At 37.5% G+C, this 14352-nt stretch overlaps 2 protein-coding genes across 3 annotated transcripts in view; one reads left to right on the top strand and one right to left on the bottom strand.

Annotated features, from left to right (window-relative positions):
* LOC125228887 (cyclic AMP response element-binding protein A) overlaps nucleotides 1-14352 on the bottom strand; it is a 242443-nt gene that overhangs the window by 54866 nt on the left and 173225 nt on the right. The gene's annotated exons all lie outside the window — the stretch shown is intronic.
* On the top strand, nucleotides 3477-9631 carry LOC125228884 (facilitated trehalose transporter Tret1-like). 2 transcript variants are annotated; one of them, XM_048133587.1, is made up of 10 exons: nucleotides 3477-3664; nucleotides 4235-4467; nucleotides 5719-5872; nucleotides 6333-6502; nucleotides 6976-7099; nucleotides 7539-7631; nucleotides 7707-7765; nucleotides 8083-8241; nucleotides 8803-8982; nucleotides 9397-9631. In XM_048133587.1, the coding sequence occupies exons 1-10, from the start codon at nucleotides 3628-3630 to the stop codon at nucleotides 9613-9615; spliced, it is 1428 nt and encodes a 475-aa protein (XP_047989544.1). In that variant the 5' UTR covers nucleotides 3477-3627; the 3' UTR covers nucleotides 9616-9631. The 2 variants fall into 2 exon arrangements, with proteins under 2 accessions (XP_047989544.1, XP_047989545.1); XM_048133588.1 differs by lacking the exons at nucleotides 4235-4467; nucleotides 5719-5872.

Consider the following 14352-nt stretch of genomic DNA (forward strand, 5'->3'; position numbering starts at 1 on the left):
AGAAGAAGAACCATGTTATTACTGAACTCAAGAAAAAACTTGCTAATCAAAGACAGAAGTACAAAAGACTGAAACGCACTATTAAGAAATCTCAAAAGGCACTCTCACCCAGAAGCAAAATTGAAGAAATAGCGAATAGTCCTAATAAAAAGGCAGAATCAGTAAAAAAAAGCTCTATTTGGTGAGGTCATTCAGATGCAAATCTTAGAAAAAAAAAAGGAAACAAGAACATATAAGGAGAAAAATACATTTGAAGCGGCTTTGTCTGGTTCGGTAGTAAAGAAGTATAAAGTATGGAGTTCGGTAGTAAAGAAGTATAAAGCTGTGAGTTACAAAAATCTGGGATTTAATCGCACAAAGTCGACAAAGAAAGACAGCAAGAACGAAATGATAGCGATTATTCGTCAGTTTTACGAAGATGACAGCAATAGCCGGTTATTCTTGTTGGTAAGGGAGAGACTAGAAGTATCTCGAAAGACTGCTTTATAAATCTATAGTTTGATTGGATTTTGCTACAAATGTGTCAATTAATAAGATAATAATAAGAAATACTAAATAAATACTCATTATATAAGAAAGAAATGTAATTTTATTATACTAACAATGAAGGTCATCAGTCCCTAGCACAGCCCGTCAGTCCCTAGAACACAGATTTCAAAAAAACACAATTTTCTCCATAAATACCAAGTAAAGTGACCGGCCTCTTTGGATACAAAAAGTATATTATTAAAATAATTGTATTTACCAAAAAAATAGTTAATTACTATTTAATAACTCTTATGGCAAAAAATGTTTGAAATTTACCCAACTTTCATGGAACCACCCATAATGAGAGATCGTGAGTCGTGACATGCTGGTGTAGACTAGACTTAGAGCGCTTACACATTGGCCTATCCGTTATCGGATATATACATACATACATACAATCACGCCTGTATCCCATAAAGGGGTAGGCAGAACACATGAAACTACTAAAGCTTCAGGGCCACTCTTGGCAAATAAGGGGTTAAAAGAAAACGAAACTGTGGCATTGCAGTGAAAGGTTGCCAGCCTCTCGCCTACACCACAATTTAACCCATATCCCATAATCGCCTTCTACGACACCCACGGGAAGAAAGGGGGTGGTGAAATTCTTAACCCGTCACCACAAAGGCAAGGCAGGGCAGTTATCGAATAGCAGTTTTTTAATGATGGACAGCAATATAGCAATTACTTCGACACAATCAACGCTGGCGCTGCAATGGCGCAGCAGAAATGCAACTTCGTGTGATATCTGATTGTCACTTTAACTCTGTGACAATTAATTCATATATTTTTATATTAAAGGAAAAAATGGAAAAATTTACGCTTCCGGCGGGACTTGAACCCGCACCATTTTTGCAATCCGTGCAATGCTCTTACCAATTGAGCTACGGAAGCCACGCCGGACTTCGCAAATCTTTCCATGCCTATCCTTTTGTACACACGTCTTGGGGTGACGTCTGGGGTTGGGGTGGGTGGGGGTTGGGGTCTTTAATATAAAAATGTTTAGAATCGTTAGCAGACGTTTCTGCTTAATAAAAATTAATTAATTCATATGACCCCAGTCTTTTAAAACAAAATTGAATAGGTTATTACTGAAGAGGTGAGTTTATTTTAAACCCTGTTTTGATTTTCGTAATACCAGGTGCGACTACCTGACTAGAGTATTTACTGTACGATTTATTATCAAAATATAACAACTTGGCGTACGATTACGATAGACTGTGTAGTCAGACCGACAGAAGTTTGCAAGGATTTTGATAGCCTCGTCGGTGAAACTGTTACTTTAAACGTCAACCTTCTAGGAGGCTATGACGTTTTCTTAATGCCTGTAAAGGCAGGGCTATCAAAATTGCTCCAGGGTCAAACAGATTTTAATGTATGGGTAATTGGTTATATCTCTCCTGTGGACATTACAAAAGTTAAGAAAATCTAGTGCTAATTTTTAGACTACATTCTAATGACGGGAAACATTTTTTAGTTCTTGACACTCAAATAGGAAAAACGGGATACGAATGTACCAGAGTCGTTAACTTTTATAATATTGTCCACAGAAGTGACGTTTTTACTAAATCTTTTTGACCCTCCAATGGTTTGACTCTTAAAAAGAAAACATCTAATTCCTTTAAAAATGAAATAAAACTATGGAAACGGATTAAATCGGGTATAATGAATTTACAATTCATTTGTGTTGTATGGTGTTGGACATTTGCAGTATGTTTTTGTCAGTTTTGTGTAGATTCATTGGTTAATTGTTTTTTAACATAGTAATGGTAAAGGTATGAACCTGCCTTAGAAATCTATATCATTTATGGTCATGGTTCGTTAATATTTCTTATATTATGTGGGTAGCTTTTGCACATTGTAATTTTTCCTCAGTCACCCGTTGACCACGAACGCTGTAAAGTGTTCGAAACGTCGGGATGAATTGTAAATTCATTATACGCGATTTAATCCGTTTCCATAGTTTTATTTCATGAATAACTATCGCGGTAACCGAAGACAATATTTTGTTTTTTTTAAATATGATGTAAAGTTGTACAACACATGCAAAATACGGCAAGCAATGACTTGTGTCATCATTAGTCAGATATTTGATGAATTATTGATTCTTTGTCCTTTCAGATAAAATCTTAACCGATTTTAATCTCAACGTAAGTCTTTTGTTTCTATGTGAGATAGTAGTTACAAGTACAATACAAGTACGTAGGTATCAAGGTCGAGATTTTGCACACTGCCCACACACGCTGTAGGAAATACCACGATAAACAGGGTTGTAACTACTGATACTGAAAGCTTGCGTATGAAATGACGGAGGTAGAAAAAGGTTAGTGCAACCCTTTCTATTTTCAAAACTGAGATCGAACGGTGAAAGGCCGTCGCAGCCCACATTTCAAACATCCAGCTGGCAAAACGTTCCAATATTCGTTTCGACAGGTTATTTGTTTTAAGTAAAGAAGCAAATCTTGACCATCCGACTTCGACGTAACTTCAAGTCCTGTCAGTTGATCTTCCTGTGGCCGTATATTGAAATAAAACAATGATTTCAGTCTTACACCATTGACACACTAATTGAACACATTATGCACCTACTGCAAAATGTTGAAAAAACCAATAAGCACCCTAAGATTCCTAGAGAAATGTTTCAAAAGTAACTGTTTCTGACTGTTCACAAGTGAATAGCAATACAAAAAAATGTTTAGCATTATAAGTCCCATGTGCATAAGGAGCCTTCTGAAGGCCGCCATATGTTTTCCATATCTAATTTTATAGTAGGTATCTCCAAACTCCAAATAAAACATAAACAAATAACAAGATTTTTGATAGCCCTCCATTTTAAATCACCACATGATAAAAATATCTCGCAATACATATTCAATAGTTCAGATAAATCATTATCTAAAGAGTATATATTTGGTGGAACTTCTTAACATTTTCTCAGTCTCTTCCGAAAATCAGTTTAAACAAGTGTGTTACGTTTCATTTCAAGCCACTTGTTATTCAAATTAGTAACCATTTCTGTAGAGTAACAAATAGCTTTGTTTTTCATAGGAATATTTATGTTACAATTTAGTGAAAAAGTGTTGGTAAAAGAAAATCTTTCAAATGGGAAAGGCGCAGCAGACGTTGACAGGAGTGGCCGGTAAGTTATACTTAAGTGATGACCTACTTTCAACTGAAATAATTCTCATACACGAAAAAAAAAAACGATAAAAAAACACCGGTGGTCGAGCTGGGAAGCCTGGGAATCGAACCAGGGTCTATAGCGTACGATACGAATCATCATTTTCAGTTATTTACACTAGACCACCAAAGGCGACGCTAAATTCTGGCCTTGAACACTGCAAAGCAGGCCAGTTTTCATTGTTCGGCAGCAAATAGTGTCTCTGTGCAAATTTTCGTTGGTACGAGTATACACGCATGACGCATTATATGAAGGGATACTTTTTATCCTACCATACTGGACATACTCACTTGCCTGGTGCGATGACCCAAATTAGTCGTGACCTTAAAATACAAGAACATCAAAGGACTATCACATAACGACAGCTTTCGCCTGTGTGCTGAAATCACGGACGTCTGCCTGCATTACCTAAATATACCTGCCTCATATCCGCCGAACAGAATGATGGTCATTTCTAGTAAGCCCTTTTGACTGCCCGATATTCACCTGCCTTTACTGCATATCAATGCTCATAGATTTTTATTTCAGCCTCATTCGCCGCTCTCCTGATGGGTTCCTTAAATGTGTGGACTTCATACACTCTTCAGCACTTCACATCACCAAACAGTACGATCTTGGAGACACCAATGACAGAATTCCAAGCGTCTCTGGTGGGCAGTTTACCGTCTTTGGGCGCCATGATCGGATCGGCTATAACTGGAGCTCTGATAAATAGCTATGGAAGAAAACTAGGGGCGATTATGCTGGTGTTGCCATATATTGTAAGTGTAATTTAGTTTTGAGTCCGTCAAAGACTTTTGATTCAACTTGAAAGTTTGATATTTTATGAGTGTTGACTCAAAAATGTTACTTGTTGCTATTTTAATAAGTGAGTCGCTTATTATTTATTAACCAAACGCCTTGAATAGGGTAGATTTTTCCCAAGAGGGCAGAGTCGATTTACCAGATAGAGCATATTATAAGCGACTCAAGTGTTAAAACATTCCGTCATACTGTCGATGTCGTCTCTTCAATAACACCTAGTTGAATTTGTATTACAAGAGATGACTAGTTGTCACGCGCTTTATGATTTGCATATTTCGAGCTCATTTTAAGCATTTCATCATAAATCCACAAATCTTCGAATGTTTGTACCTTTCGTGCTTTTGTTCATGTTTTTCTTCCCGACAAGATATTGCTAGTAATTCGTGCCATTCTGATTTTTCTTTTTGTTGAATTTATTTAACATTTAGGGATAGGGATACGTCGAAGAGTAAGAGGGAGGCCTTTGCCCAGCAGTGGGACAATGTGGGCTAATAATAATAATAGGGCAGCTTGTGGCGAGCTGAATGGGAAGTGGCGTCCCTTGGGTCCCATGCCCCCGAGAGTCGGTCAGGCCCCTCCCTCCGGCTTGCCTTCACTGGCCGGCCGGAGTGAACACTGAGCAGGGGCCGCAGGATTCTCACCTCTGGCTTGCCTTAACCGGCCGTCCAGAGTGGGGTGCCAGAGCTATATGCTCGCAGGGTGGAAGTGAAATATGCATAAGACGCGAGTTGGCACAGTGGCTGTTTCGTACAGACTGGGTAGAAAGCGGCGCACACCTCTCCACACCTTGAGCCGCTCACGCTATGTTGTCCCCTTGTCGCTCCGTGCGAGCGGCCGTTTTCGGGGACCCATATAGTGAGTTGGCGAGTCACCGCCTGCCTATTTTTTCGTGTTTTTAAAACATATGATCAAGGCAGGTGCCATAGACCTTTCCATAGACCGGTCACTAGCACACAAACATTTCAACCCAATAGCCCAGTATAATTTGTTTCTTTTCATTGCAATAGTTTTACACTAACCGGGGCTTGTCCTTGGGTGCATTCTATAGTGCGGACAGGGACAATCGCCGGCTAGTGTCACATTACTTTAAATTAAACTGTCTTAAAGGGCATCTGCGCTGTTGGCTTCGGCCCCACGCACGCCTCCCAAAAGTCCGGGACCCCATGGTCCCGAGAACTGGAAAAGACAAACATTTAATCTTCTTCCAGTTCCATTGGGTCACAATATTCATGTCATCGTCCGCGTTGCCGATCATGGTGGCTCGGTTCATCGGCGGGATTCCGGGCGGGGCGTATGTCGTGTACGCACCCATATACATCTCGGAAATAGCAGAGCCCGCCATTAGAGGGTCTTTAGCTTCAGGTAGGTGCTTCAAAGAGAAAAAACCTGAAGTTCAATCACTAGATCTTACTCAAGGTGCACAGGATAGTTAAGATTGAAGAAATATCATAAAAAATGACGCAAATTGATGCGCGAAAGCTGTGAGTATAGGGACGTCCGTCCCTACCTTCCGTACCTAGACATTTAGACTAACAATGAGTTTGGGCACGCTAAGTAGATGCGTTTGGGTGGATCTATGTTATAAAATCTGTGCTTAGTTCTGTGTTGCTGCTGGTGAGGTTGCCAGAGTTCTAAGGTGGTCTGGGGTGTCAGAGTCGGCAGTCGGACGTAACATGACTGGAGTTGCAGCTGCAAATAGGCTACAATGACTGCTTACTATCCGGCATGCTTGTTAACACCGACCTCGTAATAGAGGTATAAATACAAATGAAAAGCGCGAATAAACTGTCATAAATTAAAAATATTGTATCTCTTTTTTCAGCAACCGTGACATTTTACTTCATGGGTGCGATTGTATCGTATCTGAACGGTTGGTTCATCTCCTACCGCACCATCATTCTCATAAACCTGGCCCTCTGCGCCATCAATATCGTCCTTTTGTCGCTGGTCGTAGAGAGCCCAATGTTCCTCCTTAGACAGAACAAGGAACAGGTAAGATATAATTGACTTACTTGAACATCTTAACACTGGACACTAAACGCCTGAAGGCGTAATCCCATTGTTCTTTCTAATGTATCTGGAGTAATGTCCAGCAAGGTGTTAAAATTCCGGTCTCTTTAAAAACCGCTATTATATTTTTTGCTATAAATTTTCTTTCGCCGCTGTGGTGATGGTGACCTGTTGATGAGCTAAGAATTTCCACGCCCATTTTCTCCCGCGTGTCGTAGCAGTCGACTGTGGGTTGCGAATTCAATTGGACTGCGGGCGACGGACTAGCAAAGCAACCTGCTTTATAGCAGTATCACAATTTTGTTTTTTTTTGAGCCAGGATAGCACTGAAACTTGAGCTTCGGAATAATTTTTGTTGCTTTCAATGCGTCCTGTTTATGCTTTAACACGTGCTTTATTGTATTAAATAAGATAAATTTACCGGCAACAGTCTTCAAGATTGTATTTATTTATAGGCGGCGCTAAAAGCGCTAGCGCACTACAGGGACGGATCAACGACGTCCAAAAGCGTCCTTGAGGAGCTCTCTGCGATGAGACAGCAGCTTTACTCGCCGATTGAGATGGCCAGTGTACGAACAGGTAAAGCTATATAGAAAGGTATATCTGTGTTCGCAAACAGAGACAAGACAAATTATACATTACAATAAAAAAGGAAAGGAATGAAATGCCACGAAATGACCTCATCTCTGCATGTTGCGTGAGTTGTGACTTCCAGCGCTGATCTTCCGATGAGATCATATTATGTAAAAATATAATGCGCCATAATGATCTTTTAGTTTTTTATCAGTATATCAAGTTCTGGACCTTTACTCCATGAGTACAATAAAATTGTAAACCTCTCTAAGACACATTCAAGTCAGTTTTATAAAGTGTACAACGTTGCGATCCAAAACAAAATGGAAAAAAAATAGAAATAAATTCCGGGCGAAAATTAAGACCCGCTACAGTGATCTTTCAAAAACATTTGCATTTAAATATGCGTGGTGCTTATAGGTAATAAATACTATGGCTTTTTCAGGGCCAGAGGTGGAGGAAGGCGAAAAAGAGAAATTAAACGCTGACCAAGTCGAAGTTGTGATTCCGCCTAAAGTGCCTGCTTGGAAATTATTATGTAAGTTCATTTACAAATTGTTTCGTAAAATTTTCGGCATTTTAAACTTTTGTTTAATAAATACTTTCGTTTCAGTCACGTCCCGATCCAGCCGTAGAGCCTTTTTAGCAGTCGGGACAATACTAACACTACAGGTAAAATCGTTTATTGTTATCATTGTTCTTCTTACAGAGAAAATAAACATCTAGCTATTTTTCTTTTCTCATTGATTACTCTGTTACTTTGTTTTCAAGTGTGAAGTGCACCATCTTCTCACTTAATTGCTTCCTCGGCAAGATTACAACAAGCTTTGCTTAGTTTGGGGCTAGGTTGATCTGTGTAAGGTGTCACCAATATTTTTTTATTTGGTCTTGCAACTTCTTAACTTAAATCAATTTAACAAGCAGAAACGTCAATTAAGTTTCTTCCTAGGCAGACATTTTCCACTTATTAAATGATTTTACTCTCCCAGGTCTTGATGGGTGCCGTTGCAGTGCAAGTATACGCAGGGCAGATCTTCGCAAAAGCGGCGCCTGGCAAATCATCAAGCTTCTGTTCTGTGCTGGTCGCACTGACTTCCTTCGGTGGCTGCGCACTTGCGATGGCCATCACAGACAAGGCTGGAAGACGGGTACGTTATGCACGTTCCGGGGTTAGCCATTTTAGCCAACAACCCTGAGTTAAACGACTAATCCCAAGTCAATGGTACAACTTCTGGTTAATAGCTGAAACTGAATCCTACAGGGCTAACCTTAGGTCAGTAGTACAACTTAAGTCCGGGTTAGTGACTAATTAAACTGAATCCTGCAAGAGATTGTCATTATTTTTGAACAGAAAGATTTTCTGTACTTAAAAGTTCGACTAACAATAAGGAAACTTCTGCTTGGTATGGCTACTGTATGTATCAATGATCTCGACTATGTTTTACTAGATCTTAATCGTCGGAGCATTTGCATTCTTTAATATAGGTGTATTTATTTCACGAAACATATCACCCTCTGGATTGTTACAAGAAACGTCTTGTTCACCATGATTTTTTGGCTATAATTATGGCCCCGACGGAAGATCTGCGTTTGGCCCTCCCAGGCTGAGTCGGGATCATTTCGTGGCAAATGTAGATATGTATCTATCTTTTTGTGTTATGTGCAAGTAATTTGAGGTCATGAATAAATGTTTTTTCTTTCTATTTCAGGCTTTAATAATATCATCGTCAGTATTATCGGCGCTCTGCATGGGCGCTCTAGGTGCCCAGCTACAGTCGGGCACACCACCGCTGCTAACTGCAGGGACTATCCTGGTCTTCTGCTTTTTGTTCAACTACGGCGCTGGACCCATTCCTTATGTGTTAATGGCTGAAGTCTTCAGTCCGGAGGTACATTTGTTACATAGTATAAAACAAAGTCGCGCAGTCTATGTGTCCCTATGAGAGCCTAAATCTTTAAAACTACGCAAAAGATTTTGATGCGTATTTGATACCCAAACTACCTAATAATCTGCAAAACCAGGGTGGGTTGCTAGTTAAAAATAAGACAAATAAAGGCTTAACAAGGGCAGATCAATGAATGAGGACCATAACTTGTACTTACGCCTCCTAGTTCAATTGGGATCTGTGACAATTTGTCAGCTTTTGCATGATAAATTTCGGTTTACGATAAACTGTAAAATTTTTAAGATGCAACACTGTCTTAAACGTAATCAAAGACTTCTGACTATTCACAATTTACAAAATTGGCGCTGTGTAAACTCCAATGAAATATCTGTTCTTTAAAGAACTTCTTTCTTTCAGGTCCAAAGCATCGCCTCAATGATCCTGATGGAGAGCATGTGGTTCACCAATTTCCTACTCATCGCCATTTTCCCCACCATCCTATCCCTGGTGGGAATGCACGGCGCATGCTTTGGCTTCGCATGCGTCGCGCTTGGGAACGCATGCTTTTCCTACTTCCGAGTCCCGGAGACGAAAGGGCTGAGTGGGAAGGACATACAGGCGTTGTTTGCTAAATAAATTTTGTAGAATAGAGAATTGTTTGGTTTGCTTTTTAGTGTCTCCTTTCATATTACATGATCTTTCGAGAAATAGAGAAGCAGACAACGATTTTCGATTTTTGGATATGGTTTGTAAGCATAAGGAGGATCTAGGTGTTTCCAAAGTATATCAGTGAACTATGGCTGTTATCTATAATTAGACGGACGGTGTGACTGGTAGGTAACCCTGCCTGCTAAGCCTATGGTGTCCTAAGTTCCAATCCCGGTAAGAGCATTTATTTGTGTGATGTGCACAGATATCGATGTTATATGTAGATAGATAGATAAATGTATATTTAATTGTATATATCTGAGTAGGCAGGGCGGTCAGGTGGCGACGCGTGAACATTTAAAGCCGGAGGGGTTTTTGGGATCTGGTTTGTACAGTCGACCAAAAATGTGGTTTACCAGTACCACCCTACGGGTGAGGTTCGTTTAAACGTCATGAGACAACAAGGTCGATTTCCGCTTGTAATAATATTATGTCAATGGCAATCACTCTGTCTATATATGATGTTTACGTCATGCCGTGTGTCAAGTCAACCTTAGCGATCGTTAGAGTTTCAAGAAACTTTTGTAAAAACTGGTAGACCACTTTCTTGGCCGACTGTACGGACTTCTACAGATACTGCAGAGTTTTAGGGAACCCGTTGGGAATCGAGTTGCATCGACGCTACGCCACTGGTAGGTACCCACTGTGGGTACCAACCAACACACGTCACAAACCTTTTCGAGTTTAACGTGGGACAGTCAATCTGTATCAAATTAAGACTATTCAATAATATTTGTTTATTTCGTATAATTCAGACACGTTTTCTGCCACGAATGTATAATTAATAAAGTGCGTCTATAGACAATACAATATTAAGGTACATACAACAACAACAACGTACGTACGTACAAGTATGAACAATATTTAAGTGTATTGTTATTTTTTTTACTATTTTCAATTAATGGCGTTATGAAGGATACAATTTTATAAATATTGTTTTCGATGACGTAGGCTTCTAATTGTTTTTCAAACGTTTGAAACAGAGACACACTGCAACTAGCGTCACTATGATCCGTGTTTAGATTTCAGAACCAGGTCGTGAGTGAAACGAATATCGCAAACGCATTGCACACGCTCGAGATGCACTCGAGAATGTCACGACTGTATGCTGCAACAGTCACTTAAAACGTTTCAAACATCTTAACTGTGGTCGTCGGGATCCTGGTCATGGCACCAAAATTAATAACTATCGCACTTAAACTGCTCAAGAGTGAAAAGTATAAAACAGACTGGCAGTAGCAACGCTATGTCAGGTCAGGCGCATCCCCTGTATCACTTTTGACAACTTTTTCCGGAATAATTTGCGTTAATTAGGTTAAAGGATATAAATCGCTTTATTCGCGATTATAAAATAGTCAGGTACGTGGCAGAGCATTTTTGTTGCCTTTACTTCTTCTCCTTTCTTCACATATTTCTTCAACTAATAACTTATGTTGCCAATAACGTACATTTTAATTCGATAAACATTCAGTATGCAAACGTTTATTGGGGAATCACCGATGCGGCGTGGAGCGTGGAGAGACGGTGGTGTTGCCAACTACTAACTATAGATTGTGTAAATGTTAGTTTTATAAAACCAGAAATTAAAGTTATTAAATGTAAATTCGTTTAATAGTTAACATAAAGTCTAAAAATCCGTAGAAAAGTATTAACAGATTTGCAAATTTTGAGATTTCGTCCTTTAGAAAAAAAACATACTCCAGAAAAAAACAGTTTTTTTTACGTTTTTTTTAAGCCAGGAAAAAAAATCGTTTTTTTAGAACCCTAGTTGTAACGATACTGAAAGCTTGCGTATGAAATGAGGGATGTAGAAAAAGGTTAGTGCAACCCCTTCCTGTTTTCAAAACTGAGATCGAACGGTGAAAGGTCGTCGCGGCCCACATTTCAAACACCCAGCTGACGTTCCAATATTCGTTTCGAAAGGTTATTTGTTTCAAGTAAAGAAGCAAATTTTGACTTTCCGACTTCGCCGTAACTTCAAGTCCTGTCAGTCGCTCTTCCTGCGGCCGTAGATTGAAATAAAAACAATGATTTCAGTCTTACACCATTTAAAACATTGATACACTAATTGAACACATTATTAAATTAACCCACGTCAAAAAATTTAAAAAACTAATAAGCATCCGCGGGTCCTAGACAAATGTTTCGAAAGTAACTGTTCACAAGCGAAAAGCAATACAAAACAATTTCTAGCATTAGAAGTCCCAGCCTTCTGAAGGCGCTATACGTTTTCCATATCTAATTTTATAGTAGGTATCTCCAAACTCCAAATAAAACATAAACAAATAACAAGATTTTTGATAGCCCTCCATTTTAAATCACCACATGATATTGATAAAAATATCTCGCAATAACATATCGTCGCTGCGCGTGCAAAATTCGCTATGTGATTTTTAACGATTTTTCGTTTTCAATGCCATTTTAAACCTTATTTCTAAATACATATGCTCCAAAAACAGCGTCGAGCTCATTTCAGTATTACAGGTTTTATCAAAAGTAGGTATGTGATGCCCATACATTGAATGCTCCTCCTATAATCGCTAACTGCAATAAATCACATAACTACATTATCTTCTTATAACAGCAGTTTTGGAATTGCGCCTGCTATGTGAATTATGACACATAGCTATATTTTCGGAAATATTGTTTAAAAAGATGTGTTAGATTTTTGTACCCGATTTGTACAATCTCATACACAGCGATAATTACATGTACAATAAGTTAAACGCAGATTATCACATATATCATCTATGCTACGCAGAATGTAAAAAAGTTACAAAGAAAGCTCTAGAACTAATGTCTTATGAAGACACGGAAAACTTATTAACAGTTCTAAAATAACTAAAAATAACCTAGACAGAGCTACTTAATGTTTACAAATAAATACACCTACCTATGTATCCTTACGCTGATGCGATAAAGTACAACTGTTGACTCATTAAAATGCTAATAAGCAATAAGTATTACATATGGCTTACCATCTTTTTTTGCTGTACTTTTAGAATTATGATAGTTTTAAGTAGGTAACCTACTCTATTTATAAATCTGTAATGTAACTTATTTATTTTTTAGTTGAATACCTATGCAATGCACATGATATTATCAAATAATTTCCCTGTTTTAGTTTGTAAGTTATTTTTTCTGCCTGAGATACAGGATCTCCCTAGTTCAGGCACGGACATGGTGAAGCCTATTTTGTGTTAATATAGTTTATGGCCTGTTTATAACTGCTATTTTTGGTACATGAATAAATGATTTTTATTTTATTTATTTTTTTAAAATTTTGTACTATTTGTAGAAATCGTGAATGTTTTCAGATCGTGTGTTTTGCGTCACATAGCAGGCTTTTCTTATAAAAATCTAGCCTACTCTCTTAAAACTTGTTTAAATGGTGTATGGTAGGTGGGTTTGTAGTCAAGTATAACCTCTATAAATGAGACAGAGAGTATAGTTTCCCTTTTTATTGAGACTATGTCTGAAAGTACTCATTCTGACCGAATAGTTATTTTTTAATATTTGTTAAAAAATAAATCATTTTAAATTGATTTTTAAGATTAACTGTCAGGAATTTATTAGTGTTTAGTTTAATATAATTATTAGTGTTTAGTATATTTAGTATGACAAATTTCGTGTAGGGTTCAGTGCGTGTAAACGTATATTACAAACTATCGAAATACGATAAAGTTATGCTAAGTAACTTAAAAAAATAGCAAGTGATTTAACATTGCATTGGTAAGACATCGTTTTATATGAAATTTTGTGTGATAAGATCTATCTATCCTTTCTGGAAACATTTTAAAATAAATAAATGAAAATAAAATGTTTAATAAATGAAAAAAAGCTGACTTGAGAAATCACACAAAGTTTTGAGTGACAAAGATTTTTTATCGTTTTCGGATAAAAAAAGAAAAATGGAACCCTTACACAATTATGTACTTTCTTGTCCATCCGTTTATCAATTTGTCAATATTATTTATTTCGGAAAAACCCTATACTCAAGTGTACTGTACCGTTCCTTGAAGCTGTAAAAAAACCTTATTTCTAAGTAAATACAACATAGGTTAATTGAGTTGAAAAAAAATCTACACTCTCAAGGAAGTCAAAATTAATAGGGTACTTCCGTTTGACCTAAACTATGAAATTTGGAAAATAAATCGTCTTACACCATACATGATTATTAATATAGTTGTGAGAAAAAAAAAATGTATAATATACACGTAACCTTCGGTGTTCGAGCCAGACTAGCATTATCCGGTTTTTTCAAGTTAAAAAATGCATAATGAAATCTTATTCAATACATAAATGTTTACATAATACCACATTGAGCAACTTTGTAACTGAAATAACCTCCATTCATAAAAATTTATGGAAAAAATATATTATTATAGTTGTAATATATTGATAGTAATATAATAATGTAATCGAGTTTTTTATTATAGTATTGTGTATTAAGTTTATAGTATTAAATCGTGTTTTTTCTGAAATAATTAATTCGAACATGAATTGCTAAATTACAAGTAAACAACAACATAGTTAATTCAAATCATATGATTAAATAACCATGTGACGATAAAGTGCACAAATAGTATTTTGTTCCTTAAGAATAAAATCTAGTTAAGTGATTGTAAGACACATACCGGTTTTTTACGACTCAAATTATAATCG

Source organism: Leguminivora glycinivorella, chromosome 8, assembly GCF_023078275.1.
Source record: "Leguminivora glycinivorella isolate SPB_JAAS2020 chromosome 8, LegGlyc_1.1, whole genome shotgun sequence".
Lineage (NCBI taxonomy): Eukaryota > Metazoa > Arthropoda > Insecta > Lepidoptera > Tortricidae > Leguminivora > Leguminivora glycinivorella.